The sequence below is a fragment of the Mytilus edulis genome, chromosome 13 (genome assembly GCF_963676685.1).
Source record: "Mytilus edulis chromosome 13, xbMytEdul2.2, whole genome shotgun sequence".
Classification (NCBI taxonomy): domain Eukaryota; kingdom Metazoa; phylum Mollusca; class Bivalvia; order Mytilida; family Mytilidae; genus Mytilus; species Mytilus edulis.
This window is the reverse complement of record NC_092356.1, coordinates 35,591,355-35,609,864: the sequence shown is the minus strand read 5'-3', so window position 1 is coordinate 35,609,864 and position 18,510 is coordinate 35,591,355. Positions and strand designations below refer to the sequence as shown.

General features: G+C 32.2%; 1 protein-coding gene across 1 annotated transcript; it reads right to left on the bottom strand.

Moving 5' to 3' along the window:
- Positions 1-8,712: 8,712 nt before the first annotated feature.
- Positions 8,713-14,491, bottom strand: LOC139500912 (uncharacterized). Its single transcript, XM_071289813.1, has 2 exons — positions 14,343-14,491; positions 8,713-10,477 (listed from the first exon to the last, which is right to left on the bottom strand). Exon 2 carries the CDS (start codon positions 10,466-10,468, stop codon positions 8,798-8,800), a length of 1,671 nt encoding a protein of 556 aa, XP_071145914.1. The 5' UTR covers positions 10,469-10,477; positions 14,343-14,491; the 3' UTR covers positions 8,713-8,797.
- Between the last annotated feature and the right edge of the window lie 4,019 nt (positions 14,492-18,510).

The following is an 18,510-nucleotide window of genomic DNA, read 5'->3' as shown; positions in this document are numbered from 1 at the left end:
ATAAAAATGTAAAAAACCTGTATTGAGAACAGATGGATAAATGGCAAATTAAGAGTATATGCGTAACACATAATACTGCCATTTTAAATTGATAAATTAAATAGATTAATGCATTGATTATTATTCAAGGTGAATCGTCATTTCAGAAATCTTTAAAAAAAATGTACGTAGAGAAATCTGTTGCACATAAAACAAAAAGTTGCACTCGTTTGCATGCTTAAACAATAGAAGTCTGTTTAACATATTAAAACATTTAAAGTATAAACAAACAGAATTATCCCTAGAGTATAAAAAATCGATTTACTGTAAAGTTTTGATCAAATGTGAAGCCATTCAGATCAGCAAACGGTAAAACAAATTTAATAAATAGGCAACAGAACAGACGGACATGAAAAGTGATAAACAATGGAAAGTCACACAAAAGTCTATACTTTAAACAGCAGCAAAAAAAAGATTGCCAATTCGAAGACTTTTGTTAACATTTCCACCGAGTCAATTCAGTAGTTTTCGTTTGTTGCTGTATATCATATTTATTTATCTTTTAATATTTTGTACACAAATCCGGACGCTAATTTTCCCTTTTGAACTGGTTAACAATTGAACTACTGCATGTACTGGATTGCTATTACGTAGTTAAATATATCACATCTCACAATCGAAAATAATCATATGTGTATTTATGTTATTCCCTTTCATACCCTTTCATACAAATAACACGTAATTAAATCAATCTTAAATCATTTATGTCTGTAAATAGCTATTAACCAGGAGTTCCAAAGTGAGAAGGTGAAGTCACCTTTGGAAAGTTTTACGGATCCCATCAAGAGTTGGTCACGACGGTTATGTTCCAACTGTAGTAACCACAACTATTACTCAAATGTTACCTACATAATTATACTTGATACCATATTCGCAATAACATTAACAGCACATTTCGTGTAACATACTGAGCAGGACCTGCTTACCCTTCTGGGGCATGTATGTGTTTGGTGGAGTTCGTTTGGCCCAGTCTTAATTATTTTATATTGTGTTTAGTAGACGTTTTGTCGTCTGTTTCCGGGGTTTTTTTTCATGGTGTTGTCAGTTTGTTGTCGATTTGTGAGTGTAAATATCCCATTCCTGTGAAGTCAATTTCATAAAAAAAACTGTTTGTGGTATTTATAAACTGGTGTTATTTTAGATGGCTAAAAAGACATGAACTTTATTTTGCATCATTATGTTCATTTGCTATAATAGTGAAATATTTTTTTGAAGAAGTGTCTATTGTTGTTTAGTCCAATTGCATCTGAATTGGATCTAGTTTTTATAGATCATTTAAGTTGCGTTTTAATTCAATCTTTTGAAAACTAACAAAAATCCAGAATATGCTTAACATTTTACAACCATCATTTTGTACACTTCCAATAAAATTATGCAAGTGAACTTGAGTTGCTCTAAATCTTGACATTTAACCTTTGCTCGTGTAGTGCGTGTTTAAAGTGTGCAACAAAAAAAGTTATCTGCGTCGATGTTTGCTTTTGTATCATTCGGACATGTTCAAAACCTGCATACTTACTGTTAAAAAAATGATATATGCAGACATTCAATAATTGTACATCAGCATTTAATCAATGAACGGTAGCATTCACACTTGGAAACACAATTACAAGTTCAATAAGGTTTTTTGTAACACATATGGTAACAGTATTTACAATATGCTTGAACTTTTCAATGCTGTATCTAAACTCAAGCTGAATGGGGTAAAGTTAGCAAGTAACGAAAGGTAAAGAATTGGTAAAACAAACCAATTCTGAGGGGAAAAAGACGTCGGAAAAAGTTTAAAGTGGTCCGCAACATATACTACAACCTTTCTAAAAGTTATGAATTACATATAGTTAGTTAATGGAATGGTTATTATATAAAGTGAATCCCCATTTAATTTATCCTTGATTTAAAACTGTTAAGAACACAATTGCCAAACGAAACAAGACTTTTCACTCGGTCTAGTGTACCATACAAACCATAATTTTAAGAAATGAGCAGAAAGGGTCTGACAGATCAGAAAAGCAACTGTCGAATCTGCTGACGAAATATTAAGTCTATCATGCTTCTATAGTACTAGAGAAATGTGTCAGAAATAAATGTTGATTCCATAAACTGACGATTCAACGTATCAGCAAAGAGGAAGAATTTGTCGAACAGATCCTAAAAGCGAAAAATCGCTTAAACCTCGTCATACCATCCCTGCCAAACTGCTGAACTATATATCAATTCATTTTAATCATTATAGGCAAAAGCTGAGAAAACGTGACGGTGATGTGTCATTGACGAAACATCAGACGGAAAAATAGGTGATAAACGATCGCGATGATATGGTACACAACAATCGAACAGATTAATATTTCCGACAATAACATATGATTTCTTATTTATGGGTGTTGTCTTCTTTTTTTTCAAGACTCACTTTGAAAAGGAGATAACTTATATCTCAAGAATTGTGATGACTGCAATCAAAAGTATTATATTTTCAGGAAGAATCAGTTCGAAAACATTCACTTTGGTTACATTACCAGTCATGACTGAGAACGTTAAAAAAGAGGGGATAAAGATACCAGAGGGACATTCAAACTAATAAATCGAAAATAAACTGACAACGACATGGTGAAAAAAGAAAAAGACAAACAGATATACAATAGTACACAAAACACAACATAGAAAACCAAAGACTAAGCAACACAAAACCCACCGAAATAAGGGGTTGATCACAGGCGCTTTGGAAGGGTTACCAGATCCAGATTCACATGTGGCACCCGTCGTGTTAAGGAAATGCTAGGTCTAACTTTCAGAACGAAACCCGTATTCAGAAATCGTCATTTTCAAAGGAAGTGATATCATTTTGGATATCAACTTCATAAACTTTTTGAATTATTTAATATTATTTTTTTTTTTTAGAAAGATAGATACCCCATTTAATTGAACATGTGTAAAAAAAAAAAGCAAAAAATATACAATAGTCCAAGACACTAAAATTTCGCACATCACTATACATTTAGCAAAAAAAAAACGCAGATAAATAAAGGCAACAGTAGTATACCGCTGTTCGAAATTCATAAATCGATTGAGACAAAAACAAATCCGGGTTACAAACTAAAACTGCGGGAAACGCATCAAATATAAGAGGAGAACTACGACACAACAGAAACACAACGTTAGAATGTAACAAACACAGACACAAACTATAATATAACAATGGCCTTTTTCCTGACTTGGTACAGGACATTTTAAGGAAAAAATGGTGGTCTGAACCTGTTTTTGTGGCATGCCAAACCACCCGCTTTTATGACAATGTTAAATATAACATTAAAATGACAACATTGCATAAGAGGACTACAATACAAATAAATGGGAGAAGATATAGGACAGGGAAACACACGAATAATAGCTAACAAAAGGTACAAGGTTTATAATTTAATACGCCAGACGCGCGCTTCGTAAACACAAGACTAACCAGTGATTATCAGATGAAAAAAGTTCGAAAGCCAAAATAAGTACAAGTTGAAAAGCACTGAGGACCAAAAGTTCCGACAAAGTTGTGCCCAATACGGCCAGGATCCTCTGCTCGGGACAAGAACATCCTTATAACTCACGCTTTTGCAAACAGTAAATTTTATAAAATGACTAGATAATAGATATACATGATAAAACGGAAGTGGCGACTAACTACAGAATAAAAACGGATACATTACATAAAACAACCCAAACCAGCACACAAAAATACACAGCTGAGTTAGCCAAAGCCATCAACGCACAAATCGACGTCACATTCGAATTTCTAAAAAAAACTTCCCCAAAAGCAAGATAGAAATAGGACAGAATTCAAGATTAGATTTGCAACACCGATATAACATTTATCAACAACAACAAAAACCACAATACTAATCAATACCAAACTGTGGTAGTAATCAGACAATCAACTGCATCTTCTAGCCATGTTGGTGCTTCTTCCGAATCAAACTGTAAACCAAACCCATCGTATAAATTTCGTTGACCCAAACTAAAATCTAACAAATGAACCGGGTGATTAATTATCTTTACCATACCACACGAATATATCAGAAAATAATAATATTTACAACTACAAACGTTAAGACATTTGACAAAGTCTGATGAGAATAACAAATATAACATCAAAACAAAATACATGAATTTGGGATAGAAAAGTACCGTAACACGTCTTATAGCAATGCGAATTCACACTCAGCAAAACAGTTACAATCGGGAATAAGTCACTTTCGGGAATTAAAAGATCAGACGACGTAATGACAAACCACAATCTAACACGTGGTAAAAATGTCCTTAGTTAGTTTGGACAAATACATATCGTATGGATCAACTAATTCGTGATGTTGTCCGAAAAATTTACGAGTGTCATTTTTAATCTGTCCTCCTTATAACTGTTTAGAGCAGTTTTTGTGTTAGGAGCACACTCTTGTATATGAAGTCCGTATAGTGGGACTATGAACGAGAATAACGTATCAATTTAGATATGTAAACACCATACGAAGGGACAGCGGGTATGTTACTGCTGAGAAAGGGAAATTGATAATTGGGAAGTTGAAATCTTCCCGTTTATCATAGATTTTCGTGTGAAGTCGTCCATCTTTGTCAATATTGAGGACACGATCAAGGTATGAAACAGTTCTTCTAGTATCAGTAGTATCCTTAATTTCAAGTTCACTGGGATATATGAGATGTAAGTATTGGCTGAAATATGGGTTATTAAATGATAGGACATCATCAGTATATCGGAAAGTAAAATAAATGAATTTCGCAAGGTGCTTTTTCTTTTTGTCTTTTAGAAGGTTCTGAATGAATTCTGTTTCATACGAGTACAAACACAAATCGGCCAGTAGGAGTGCACAATTAGTACCCATTGGAATACCGACTGTCTGTTGAAATATAAATCCTCCAAACTAAAAAAAATATATTGTCGATCAAAAAGTTCGGCATTTTGATAATATTATCTACAGTATATTTTCTGGAAGATTCCGTGTGGTTCTTCACAAAATATGAATTATGTTAACCCAAAACAAGAAATTTGTATCTACGATTCCCATTTTAATAGAATAAGCTCTGTTTAATGAGATGGTGAAGTCGATCTTTCAACTGAGCATGTGGAATAGTAGGGTAAAGCGTAGAAAAATCAAAAGTCTTGATGTTGCTGCAAAATTGCAAAGATTGTGATCGAAGATTAAGCAGTAGATCTTTCGAATTTTTGATAATCCACATCTGGTTAACACCACTGGTAGAATATATCTCATCACAATATTTTTGAAGCCAATCTTTAACTGTAGAAAGAATAGTAGTCAGTACTTTAGAAAGATGTTTAGTCGAACATTTTGATGACCCAGCTATGTATCTTTCTTTATATGGAGTTTTGTGTAGTTTTGGTATCCAGTATAATGATGGTAAATTTTCGGCGTTTTCTTTGATATTGATACCAAAAGAAAGAAGGAAAATAATGTGATTTTGCAAAATTTCGTCCTTGGTAAATGATATTAAAAAATATGTAGTATTACCAGTAATTCTATTTATTCCAAGCTCTGTTGTGAGACATTGCAAATTACATGAATAATGGTGTTAACATATGAAGACAATATTATTGGAGGCTTTATCTGCTGGAACAACGACATATTTGTCATGCAAAGAGGATAAAGCATCCACAACATCCGGAGTATTGAAAGGATTAGTAATTCTTGTGCTCATAGTACATCGTAGTTTTTTAATGCACTTCTGAATACATGATTGAATAGCTTTGATCAATTCAGACAAAGTGTCCAGTTTTGGTTCGTCTGGTTCGCGCTTTTCCCATTTTCTTGCATAGTCCTCTACTGCATCAATCAGTAACTTACAGTTCTTTTTCCAGTTGATGGGCTGGGGAATTCTATATTTTAGTCTTTGGCTAACAACTCTCTTAGAAGAGGGACGAAAGATACCAAAGGGACAGTCAAACTCATAAATCTAAAACAAACTGACAACGCCATGGCTAAAAATGAAAAAGACAAACAGAAAAACAATAGTACACATGACACAACATAGAAAACTAAAGAATAAACAACACGAACCCCACCAAAAACTAGGGGTGATCTCAGGTGCTCCTGAAGGGTAAGCAGATCCTGCTCCACATGTGGCACCCGTCGTGTTGCTTTTGTGATTACAAATCCGGTAAATAGTCTAATTCGGTATGTCACATTCATGAAAGGGAAGGGGATTGTAGTTACGACGTAAGGAACATATTCGATATCATTTGTGAAACGGTTATTCCATAACGGTCAACCAGTTTGTGAATGCGTCCGTAAAATTTACGAAGGGATGATTTCAACTTAAAGGCCTCTAAAAACGTCTTGTGGTTGAAAATCTTGGATGCAATAGACTTGGTGTAAGTATAAGAAATAACAGTTGTAGCTTTATTTTTGAAGTTATCGGGTATAGATTTTTGTACAGATTTCTGATAGAAAATATTGCTAATATTTACAGCATCTATATATAAACCTTTATTGGCGAATTGACTAGACGTGCATGTTCGAAATAGATATAAAATCAATGTATTTCCTAACGCGCGTAAGAGAAGCTCGTGACCGATGGAACAACACTTACATTAAACGTAAAATATCGTATCAGAAAACTCATAAAACAAAATCAAAATCAGATGAAACCTCAATCATGTCAAAATATATTCCATAGAAAAGTAGACTGTTCCTTAATTATTAGTGGATCCATTGTGGTGATTATATGAGTAAACCCCAGGTTAATATTCGTATTCAGGTAAACACCAGGAACAGAGGATGGTATCGTGGCTACAATAGATGGAAAATATCAATCTGTGAAAACAGCTAACTTGTAAATTATCATTTAAAACAACTTAGTGAAAGCTGCTACAAGTAATCTCTTTTCAATAGCTAACTTCTAAGCAGTAACCCTTTATTAGAACAGTTAACTTGTAGAAATAAAAACCCTTATCAAATTAGTTTGCATGTAAGCAACCCTTCTTTAAAAACAGTTTGCTTCTAAGCAGCAATCTTCTAAATGAGTAAGCTATGGCATTAAGGATTTTTTTGGGGAAAAAACTATGCTTTATTGTAGGAGATATAATAGTACATATGAAACTTCAACCGTTAATGATTAGATATGTCTCGTAAGTGTTTATATAGATATTACAAACGAACCATTTGTGACGCCTGCCATTTATGCATGTTGCTCAAATAAAACAACTATTATCGTCACTTGTCTTTCCTTTATCTGAAGAAGATCTAAAAGGCGGGAAAAGGGACATTCAAAAACTCAGATGCCAACTTATAAAGAGTGTCGATGAGACAACAATAAAACTATTTAAACATGAAATATGATGTGGACCAAAAGAAATATATATGAAACAACAATAAGTTTATTTAAACAATACAGTTGATATGTATATCATTAACATTTACATGTATGTCATAACAAAACATTTAAAATGCAATCAGAGGCAAGACTACAAAGTATAAATCATTCAAAGGAATGTAATGAAAATTTTATATATGTGGCGTATATTAAATATTTAACTAAATTAGACAATTCCTTTACATTCTTTGTTGACAATACCTAAACTAATTTACAAACAGATGTATTTGTATAATAATACCTTTTTATAAACCAATTGTCTTATATTGTTATATTTTTGACATTATAAAATAATATGAAATTTATCCTCAATATCACTATGGTTACATAAAATACCTGATCTTTCATTTCTTGCTCTTTTTGTGAATCTACAATATTCATTTTTAGCTTGTGTGAACAGAGTCTATACTTAGTTTAAAATCTAATACAGTGTGGATATACGGGGGTTTTTTTTTGTCAAGTAAACTGTAATTAAAATTATCAACCAGAATCAACAATTGCAGTAGCAGTTCATATCTAAATTTCTAAGCAGTCTAAATATGTTTACAGAATTCTATATGAAGATTTTTTTTATATTAGATGCATTATGAAACCCCTATATAATATAACAGGTGAAATATAAACATCTAATAAATACAATTGTGTTTGTATATTCAAACACATATGTTTGATTTTACTATACAACATTGATAAACATTTTCGTCCTTTGGCTGTTGGCAATCCTCTTTAAATAAATAAAGAATTAAATGGGTGTAAACGTGAACCAAACACAGTGTCGATGAGACAACAATAAGTTAATTTAAACATGAGATATAGTGTAAACGTGGACAGCGATTAGTTAAACACGATAAATTTAGACATAAGTTAACCAAAATCAACATGAAGTATGGGTGTAAACATAGATGTGAGCGCAATATGTTAACTCATATAAAACGTCTTTACAATATGTAACACTCTCCAGAGATGAAATGCTTTCTAATCTTATTTTGTTCAAATAGACTGGCAAACGGGAGAGAGGGTCGGATATGTGCGTCTTTAAATCTGATTTATGGCGTTTAAAGTATGTGCCTATATCAACTTGGGGTATCTGGAATATGTTGTGTGTATGTTTATTTTATCGACGGAGTGTATATTGGTGATTGATATTGATTTACTGTGTGGAAGTTTTGGTGATTCCCTAGCGGTAGTTTTTGCGATCCCCTAGCGATATTTTTGGCGTTTCCTTTTTATTTATGTCAATTGACGACAATGATAATATGAAATCAAGATAGGCTTAAGGCACAATAACAAAAATTAAATGCGATCTTATTTTATCCCAAAAATGTTATAAACAAACGTTGGAGATTATAATAATAAAACAAAATAAATAATAAGGATATTACTTTTTCTTGTATAAAATTGCCATTGCATTTGAACTATTGCTTACTAAAAGATTGCCTGAATCAAAATATATACTTGTTGGATTATTTATACCGTCATCTGTGTCACAAATAACGCTTGCAAAACTTCCATTAAAATATATTGACACAACATTATTTGTTTTGCATCCTGCTATCAAAATAAAGTTATCGTCTGATGAAATTGACCTAGGTGATACTAAATTTGAATCTTTAAATGTCCAAATAGAACACCCTTTCATATCATAACACCGTACTGTGTCATTACATTCGTCAGAACAGTAAAGTCTGTCATTTTTAACATGGACATAAAATATTCCCACACCTTCAATCGGTAAACATGCGCTTACCTTTCCAATTAAATCCATTATCAAAATTCCTTCAGTCTTGACGACGACAAACAATCTATCTTTATCGTATGAAATGCCATAACATTTGTTTTTAAAAACAATGTCGGGCTCCGATTTGTTATTTGTCAAATTGATTATTCCGATTCTATTGCGAGTACACCATGGGAAACTAATTGCAATTTTGTTACTGTCAATCACGGCGATATCAAATGGCTTACCGGTCAAGTTAATATTGCGATCAGGAGTTCCATCTTCATTGAGAACTATTAATCGTTTATTACGAGCATGTGAGTCTACAAAAATCATCTGTTTGTTCGGAAGTATGACGCAACTTAATATGATACTTCTAAAAAAAAAATCCTGTGGTATCTTGATTTCTAACGCTTTGGATAGTTTTAATTTGTGGTCAATGGGGCATTGTCCTCTATTTTTCTGCAAATTACAATAACCGGTATCTAGTGTGTTTACTCGAATATCCCCGAATGACTTTATATCTTCGCACGTAACGAATATATCTTGATTCACCTCCAAAGTTATGTTAATGTTTTGGATTAACTCTAAAACCGATGTAAGCATAGACTCATTGTAATGCAATGTGTTTTCGAGAGCTTTTGCCCCGATAAAAGTTTGTGTATCTGACGCATATTCCTTCAAAATATCCATCTGTTTTCGTATTTCATCAAACTTGTTCAGGTGATCGTTAAGAAACTTAACAATGTTGTCGATTTTCAGGTTAAATGTTTGACATTTTTCATTTAAATCTTTTATAATTATACTTTCTACCTGGTCTAGCTTATCGTTTATACATTTTCTATAGCTTTTAACTTCTTCTAAGATTTCATTTTTTTGTTTTTCAATTTCTACCTTATTGTTTTCTCTATCTTTTATTAAGTCTACTAGTTGATCTATGACGTCGGCAATATTTGATTCTAACACTGTGACAAATGTTGAAGTTTTAGCGCTCTTACTGACATCACTCAAACGTGCAGCTGGTACACATTTTCCATGAGTTGTCTGTGTACATGTCAGACATATAATCTCTCCATGTGAGGAACAGTACAGGTCCTTTTTCTTATCGTGAACTTCACAGTATTCATTGAGTGGTATCTGCAGTGATGTTAGTAATTGGTTGCCTTCTACTGATATCACATGATGATTCCTAGAAGACCTGTGTGCATGGTGGTTCTCAGAACATGTGATACAAAAGGGCTCTTCACATTCAGTACACCATTTTGTAGCTGTTTCTGTCTTGCCTTTGAATTCGCATGGACTGCACAGATCTCTTTTATCATTTACATTCATATTTAAACGCTAAAAAGAGCAGAAAAGGAATTAGATTTACATTTTAAGATCTCTCGTTATTAATTTATTGTGCCTTTACAGATATAGAAATAAACACTGCAAATCTAGATAACTCGTCTTCGTAAACATAGCCTCAGACGAGCAAACAAAAACATTTCTGTTTTTTGTGAGCGTTGGTATCACATTTTTTGTTCTTTGAAAAATGTCCTTAAATTAGAAAAAAAGATATTACAAATTTACCAGTTGATACGATCGAGGATCGTATGAATATAGCTAAAATGCGTTTGTCACGTCGAGATTTAGATAATCTCATTTTATTGTTTTGTATTTTTTGTTCTATTTTCAGTAAAAGGGATGTGCTGCAAATAAACTTAACATAAATACCAGGTTTTAAACTGTGTATGTCGGACATACGTTTCGTCTACAAACCTCGTCAGTGACGTTCGAATTAAAAAATAAATAAGGTCAATTAAAGTAAAATAAAAATTTTGATCTGCTTGATTTCTAATTCCTAAATTTATGAGGAAATACCTCTTGTTTTAAAGCAAACTGAAAATTGTTTACATTTTTGTTTTACTTAAGGTATGTATTCTAAATATTCCGATAAAAACTCTATTTACGCTAAAAATCAATAGACAGTTATATTGTCTTATTTGAAAACAAGTTAAAGTATATGTCTGGAAAATTAAATGTGTTTCTTGCAATTTAATATAAAATGTATCGAAAAAAATTACCTTGCATTATAAATAGAAGATTCGAATATGATTTAATGGGCGCAGGACGTTTGCACCAGTTAGATTCTCATGATTCTTACACAAAAGGAAATTATCGCTCTAAACACTATGTACATTTGCACTTTGACTTTTGATGCACCTGAATAAATTGACGTTTGAAATTTGCAGTTTTTTTTACCAAAGTTAAGAACAGATCGTTATTCAATCTTTTTTATTATCCCATACTGACCACATTTAAAAAGTTCAGATGAACAATGGATGGAAAAAACGAATGAACATTAAAATTTTGCCTTAAGTTATCTAAGCAGCTTAAAACTATTTATTGATTGAAAAATCTGGGGAACTCTTCTTTCATCATGCATGTAATATAAAAATAGGCAGATGTGGTATGATTGCCAATTAGACAACTACCTACCGAAGCTAAAATGAAGTGGATGTAAGCAATTGTGGCCAAACGTATGGCCTTCAACAATGAGAAAAATCATTACTGTATAGTCAGCTATGAAGGCCTCGATATAAAAAGTACGAAACAAATTACTTGAAAAAACTTAATGCCTTATTTGTATTAAAACAAATATGACAGACATGAACCAACGACAACAACTGAACTTCTGGCTTGGGACAGGTTCATATAGAATGTGCCGGTGTTAAACATGCTTGAAGCTGCCAACCGTCCTTGTCTTGGAAGACCCAAATTTGTTTTTACCACCTGATATTTATGTTGACTTTGGATAAAGGGTCATTGTAGTTGTCATAAGGAATTTACTTCAATCCGTCCTCTCAAAGTGTTGTCGTTTCCTTCCGGCCCAAACATCTTAACGAAGGATTCAGTCATTTGGACATTCTAGTTGTCAGATATGAAATTTTATAATTCTTTATTTCTATAACTTATTGTATGACATTCTGTGTGATTCTTATTCTTATCAAATCCCATTCCCTTTACCCTGACTGTGACATACCGAATCCGAATTGGCACATGGTTTGTAGGTGTAATACCACCAAATTATAGTACATCACATCCGGATGCATACGAAAAATTTGAAAAGAAATATTCCCTTGAATTTGAAATTTGACAGTTGTAGGAAATTAATCCTACATTTCATTGTAGTAAATCAATTATTCTGAGTCATAAACATATATCGTGGGTGTTTCAAAGCACCATTTTTTTTTATTGGTGTTTCTATAAAATATTTTGAAAACTTGAGGTTACATGGTTACTAAAGCTTGTATACAGGAAAAAGGGGTGACGATTTCATTGGTTAACTTCCAGTGATGGTTATTTTCTTAAATGCAATGTAAAGTTGTGTGAAATGTTGTCTATAGTACTGGACAGGATAAAACTTTACTCATGCCAAGCATTTCTTTATTTGAAACAAAGATACATTCTGCACAATTTTTTGAAAAGTGCAAACTTAACAAGGACTAATAGGGGAAAATCCATGGTGGTATTACACCTGTACTAACATGATCAGCATTAATATAACCGGTGCCACATGTTGAGCAGAATCTGCTTACCCTTCAGGAGCACATGTAATCGCCACTAGTTTTGATGGCGTTCGTGTTGCTCAGTCTTTTTTTATGTTGAGTTTTGTGTACTGTTATTTTCTGTCTGTCGGTAGTTTTTTATTTTTTTAAGCTATGGCATTGTCAGTTTATTTTCAACTTCCGAGTTAAAATGTTCCTTTGGTATCGTTTGCCTTATTTAAATATTTTAGCATTGCACACGGTCATGCCCTTTTTAACCTGTTGATTTTGTTTAAGACGTCATTACCCTAAATCAAATAGATGTGAGTTTACCGATTTATAATTTATATAGCTAAACCATGGATTATTTCATCAGTTAAAATTTGCTTTGAACAAATGTTGAGTAACGAGTATTGTTAGATCTCTGCTTTGTGTCTTTTGTCTATTGGTAAGTTGTGTTTTGTGCTTCATGACGATTTGATGTGTCAAGGCATATTCCATTGTTCAGGATGAAGTGCAAATATCCTATAAAAGCAGCACAAATGTTCTATTTAAAAAAGCGCAAATGTCCATAAATAAGGCTCAAATTTCCTACCAGTATCAAAACCCGAAACCGACCCGCACTAGATGACATGCATACCTTCGAAAACAGCCGTAGGGGTTTACCATTATATATTTACATGACGGATTCAAAATAATGACCAAACATTGCCGCGTATTTATGCATCTCTTCTATGACAAGCTATATCGACGTACAGTAATTTGAGTTTTACTGTCGGACTTCTCCTGATGATCATCTTCTAAATCCGGGGTCAAAGCGTGTGATTCTTTATTGATTCTCCAAATAAAAAGTATACACACGGCTATACAATAGCATACATGTGAAATGCTTCTTATGTTGTACTGTTATACCACTGTCCCAGGTTAGGGGGAGGGTTGGGATCCCGCAAACATGTTTAACCCCACTACATTATTTATGTATGTGCCTGTCCCAAGTCAGGAGCCTGTATTTCAGTGGTTGTCGTTTGTTTATGTGTTACATATTTGTTTTTCGTTCATTTTTTTTTACATCAATAAGGCCGTTAGTTTTCTCGTTTGAATTGTTTTACATTGTCTTATCGGGGCCTTTTATAGCTGACTATGCGGTATCGGCTTTGCTAATTGTTGAAGGCCGTACGGTGACCTATAATTGTTAATTTCTGTGTCATTTTGGTCTTTTGTGGATAGTTGTCTCATTGGCAATCATACCACATCTTCTTTTTTATATTTTAAACAAAAAGGATTTTCATGATTATCCAGGTGAAAAGATGATTTAAACACAGATGTCTTTTTGTGGCCACTCCCCTAAGAAAAATCAAATGATTGCATTCGTTAGATTTCTTTAAACATGTTAAACTTATGTTATCAGTATTGATGTCTTTGAAAGTATAATTTCTTAATAACAATCTGTACTGAAACAAATTAGTACATTTGTACTATGTTATATGTTAATTTTTTTTCGACACATTACAAAGTATGGCGGTCGATTAAATAACCATAGGTAAAACCGGATGTCATAACATTTCGGTGAGCTTAACTCTTATTAACAATGATTTTAAAACTTACTTTTGCTAAAATGCATATTCAAACATATGATTATCTATCTGATAATATTTACCAATGTATAAAAAACTTACAATTAAATGTTAAAGACATAAATATTTTTCCTTCACACTATCATAAATCCATGCTGGTCGACCGCTATCAGTTGTTTGCACAGGTATTATAAAAATATGAAACTTAAATATGTCATGCGTAAATATTGTATCGCGTGTCCTTTATCTTTGTGTGTTAAATTTAAACAGGATTTCATTCAAAATAAATTTAATTGAATTAGACAACAGGTCAAACCTAGTACGTAAGCCCTTGCAAAAAAAATTAAAAGATATAAGATATTTTTATAAATCAGTAAGATTCAATTCACAAAATATGACACATGTAACATAAACAAACATTAAAAAACAAATACGTAATATTAACCAAAAAGTTCAGTTTGTCTATTTGTTTATTAAATAAAGGCAACAGTAGTATACCGCTGTTCAAAACTCATAAATCCATGGACAAAAAACAAAATCGGGGTAACAAACCAAAACCGAGCGAAACGCATTAAATATAAGAGGAGAACAACGACACAACATAGTGTTTATTAGTTTGTTTGTTCTCTCTTCTGAATATTACATGTAGACAAAATGCCTCTCCTCAAATTAGCCAAACTTTTTTTGTAAACGTATAACAGGAATAAACAAATTATTAATGCTGCGTTCCTCTACCATATTATCGTTCTCATATATCAGGTTTCTCAAAGAAAAAAGGAATGCATATAAAACTACTCAAGACATATAAAATACACAGTTCATGCACAGTAGTAAATTTTGGTTCTGTTATTATAAATTTTACTTATGATATTAACAATTATCATCGATATGTCATATTCTTCACATGAATAGATAAAATCATTTGTTTCCTTACTCATTGAAATAAACCTATGAACAATATCAGAAAATGCATTCGACATTTTTATTCTATAGTTTGAAATTATAAAGAAACTAAGGTTTCAACTCCTTTTTGTCATAAAGCTCTTCAACTGTTTCGGTACTTATACATCCTCGGCTTTCATATATTCGGCTTTGAGCGTTCCTGATTAAGGTAAATCTGGAAAAGCGCTTCGGACGAATGCTAGTCAATTCGTTCCAAGTCCGATTCGTTCCAAACCAGTTCGTTCCAGATTTGGACAATTCGTACCAAGTCAATTGTCAATTCGTACCAACTGATTTATTTTATTATCAATCAGACTTAACAATATGTTCCAACTTTTTAATAGTGTGTATGTCCGTAAATCACTGTATTTGTGTAAATCAACCCACTGCACGGCAAAAATCGTCAATTTTTTTTTAATGTATATTTCATATAATAGATCTTTTTTCAATCAGTCTTAACAATTTGTTCCAACTTTCTTACACTGTCCGTATATCACTGTCTTTGTGTAAATCAACCTATAGTTCACGGCAAAAATCATCAATTTCTTGTCAATTTTTATGTATCATATTTAATATTTTCATATTAAAAGATCGTTTTTCAGTAATATCTATGGCTTCTTTTTTGCATGTGCGATATGAAATTTCATGATGCGTTTATGGTTCGATTTTCGAACATGTGTACTAAGTTCTAAGACAATTGGACTTTAACTTCATCAATAACTACCTCGACCAAAAGCTTTAACCTGAAGCGGAACGAACGGACGGACGGACGAATGAACGAAAGGATGCACAGACTAGAAAACATAATACCCATAAATGGGGCATTTTTCTCAAGTATTGTTATATTTATGTCTTTAATTTTTTCGAAATTTAGTCTTATTTTTTTTTCTTCTAATAATTCAATATTTATTTCAACTTAATTTTGCTACATGTAGTATTCAGGGTTCTATTTTTTTGGCTTTTTAGAATTTTTTAATAATTCAATTTTTACTTCAACTCAATTTTGCAAATACTTCATTTTTGTTTCTGAATTTTTAAAGAGTAATATTTAATGCTTAAATATACTGACTGTATTTTACCTTTCATTAATTAGAAATTGTTATAACAACACCTATTGTATTTTGTTTGTAGGCATAGGTTGAATATATTTTTATCAAATGTTGGCATAGGTTGAAGACACCCGTACAGGAAACTGAGTAAAATTTTATATTGTAAAACATACACAACCAGTGCTAATGAGTAGTAACGATGCACGTAAGAAAAACATAGTGAATGTGGTATGGCTTTTCTTATTATTAACAAGCATTTAGGACCCAAGCTATGACCAAATCTAAGTACGATATTATTCTTTTGATGACTGCATAAACAACTATTATGCGCACATCATTGAAATACAATAATCAATTATAAAATAACGAATTCTTTGAAAATAACACTAGCTAGTACTTTATTCATTTTTAAAATATTAAATTGTCATGAAATACTTAATAATTAATATTTATCAATATATTATACCCAATATACCTTTCTTCCCAATTAATAAATCATATTATTGCAACTATAAAATAAGTATTTATTTACATTATATATATATAAGTGCAGCATTATAAATTAAAATAATAAGGCTATGCAAATGGTTAATATTGTTTAATACTATTGGAACGAACTGACAAGTTTTGAAAAAAGTTGGAACGAATTGTCCAAGCAACTTCGGACAAATTTGTTGGGACGAATCGGAGTTGGAACGAATCATCCAGATACCCTTCGGACGCATGACATCATTTCACATGTTGTTTCATATTTTATTTAGTGGTGCATACATAATTACAAAATGAATTACAAAACGGAATGCACATATGGCATAATCTATATCCTATAGGAGTTGTCTTGCATCTACCATGTTAGATACCTTGCTTGCAATTACTAAATCTTTTAATAATATTTATCTCAATTTAATAATAGACTAGAAAAAACCGGCATGAAGGCTACTTGGAATGTTTATGGTGATACACAGCTTGGGTTCGTGTTTCTCAAACTGTTTTGATGCATTGATGCATATGTTGATAACTTTGATTAGTTTTCAGTTCTTCTTCCATGGGAGTTTGAATGTCCAATTAGTAGCTTCTGTCTCGGTGTTACGCAGGTGCTCCTAGAACGGAGGAAATAAGTCAGAGAAGAAAAAGACAACCTAGAATACTGCTGATTAAAACATTTTTCAGTGGTACTATTTTGATGTATTTTTTTCGAACGGTTTAGGTCAAGTTATGTCTCTGTGTGATTCTGGTTCTCCAAGAACGGAGGAAATAACTAAGATCATTCAATTTAGAACTCTCTGATTTTTTAAAACATTTCTTCAATGGTGCCAGTTCTGTCTCTGTGTGACACGGGTACTCCGAGAAAGGTGGAATTTACTAAGAGAACAAGAAAACAATCTATTGATTAAACACATTTTTTCAAGTTTGTTAAATTTATTTTTTATAGTGGTGCAAGTTTGGTAAAGTGTTGTAAGTTGTACTTATTAGTGAAATTGTTTGAGGTGTGTTTGGCCGTGGGCCGAGTTGTCATAAATTCAAGACAAATTGTATACAAAACCATTGATCCGCCTACTTACAAAACGTAGACGGAAAGGAACTAGCAAGTGAACTTTATTTGGGGTTTAATTAATTAAGCTACGCTAATTAAAGCAATCACTATATGAAGTTATAAAGTACATTACATACACTAACTTTTTTATATTATATAATACTTCAGACGATCGTCGGCTCGGAGACAAACCGGCTAAAAGAATTTGGTCTACAAATTTAATAGTATAGATACCTGTCAGGTTTGTACGTTTAATTACTTTAAACTTTCGAAAAGTTCGTCACTTATCCAATTAATCAATTTGTCATCATTCAAAATACAATTTTTAATGTGTATTGACATTTTCATTTAGCTCTTTTGTTAAAGTTCAAATAGCTTTTGAAAATATTACTTTGATTTTTAAAAATATGTGCATAGTAATATTCTAATATTTGAGCAAATCCTTCAACATAATTGCTTTTTAACTCTATTATCTTTATAGAGTGATGAATCTTTTGAGCTTTAAAAATGCAGTTAGAATCCTACAGAAGACATAAGAGATTGTGCACAAATAGGGAACATTCCTATTTTAGTTACAGCTATATTAGCTTCCTTTGAATTAACTCCAAATATTCTTTGGATTTGATGTATAACTTACTGTGAAAGTACAATTATTCGCGGGGTACCAATTTTAGTTATTTTCGTGGATGGCTTTATCCACGAATTTAAATGTTCAACGAAATATAACAACTGTTGTCAAAATCAA

Coding starts and splice junctions, on each gene's coding strand:
- LOC139500912 (XM_071289813.1), bottom strand. CDS start 10,468: ATGAATGTAAATGATAAAAGAGATCTGTGCAGTCCATGCGAATTCAAA.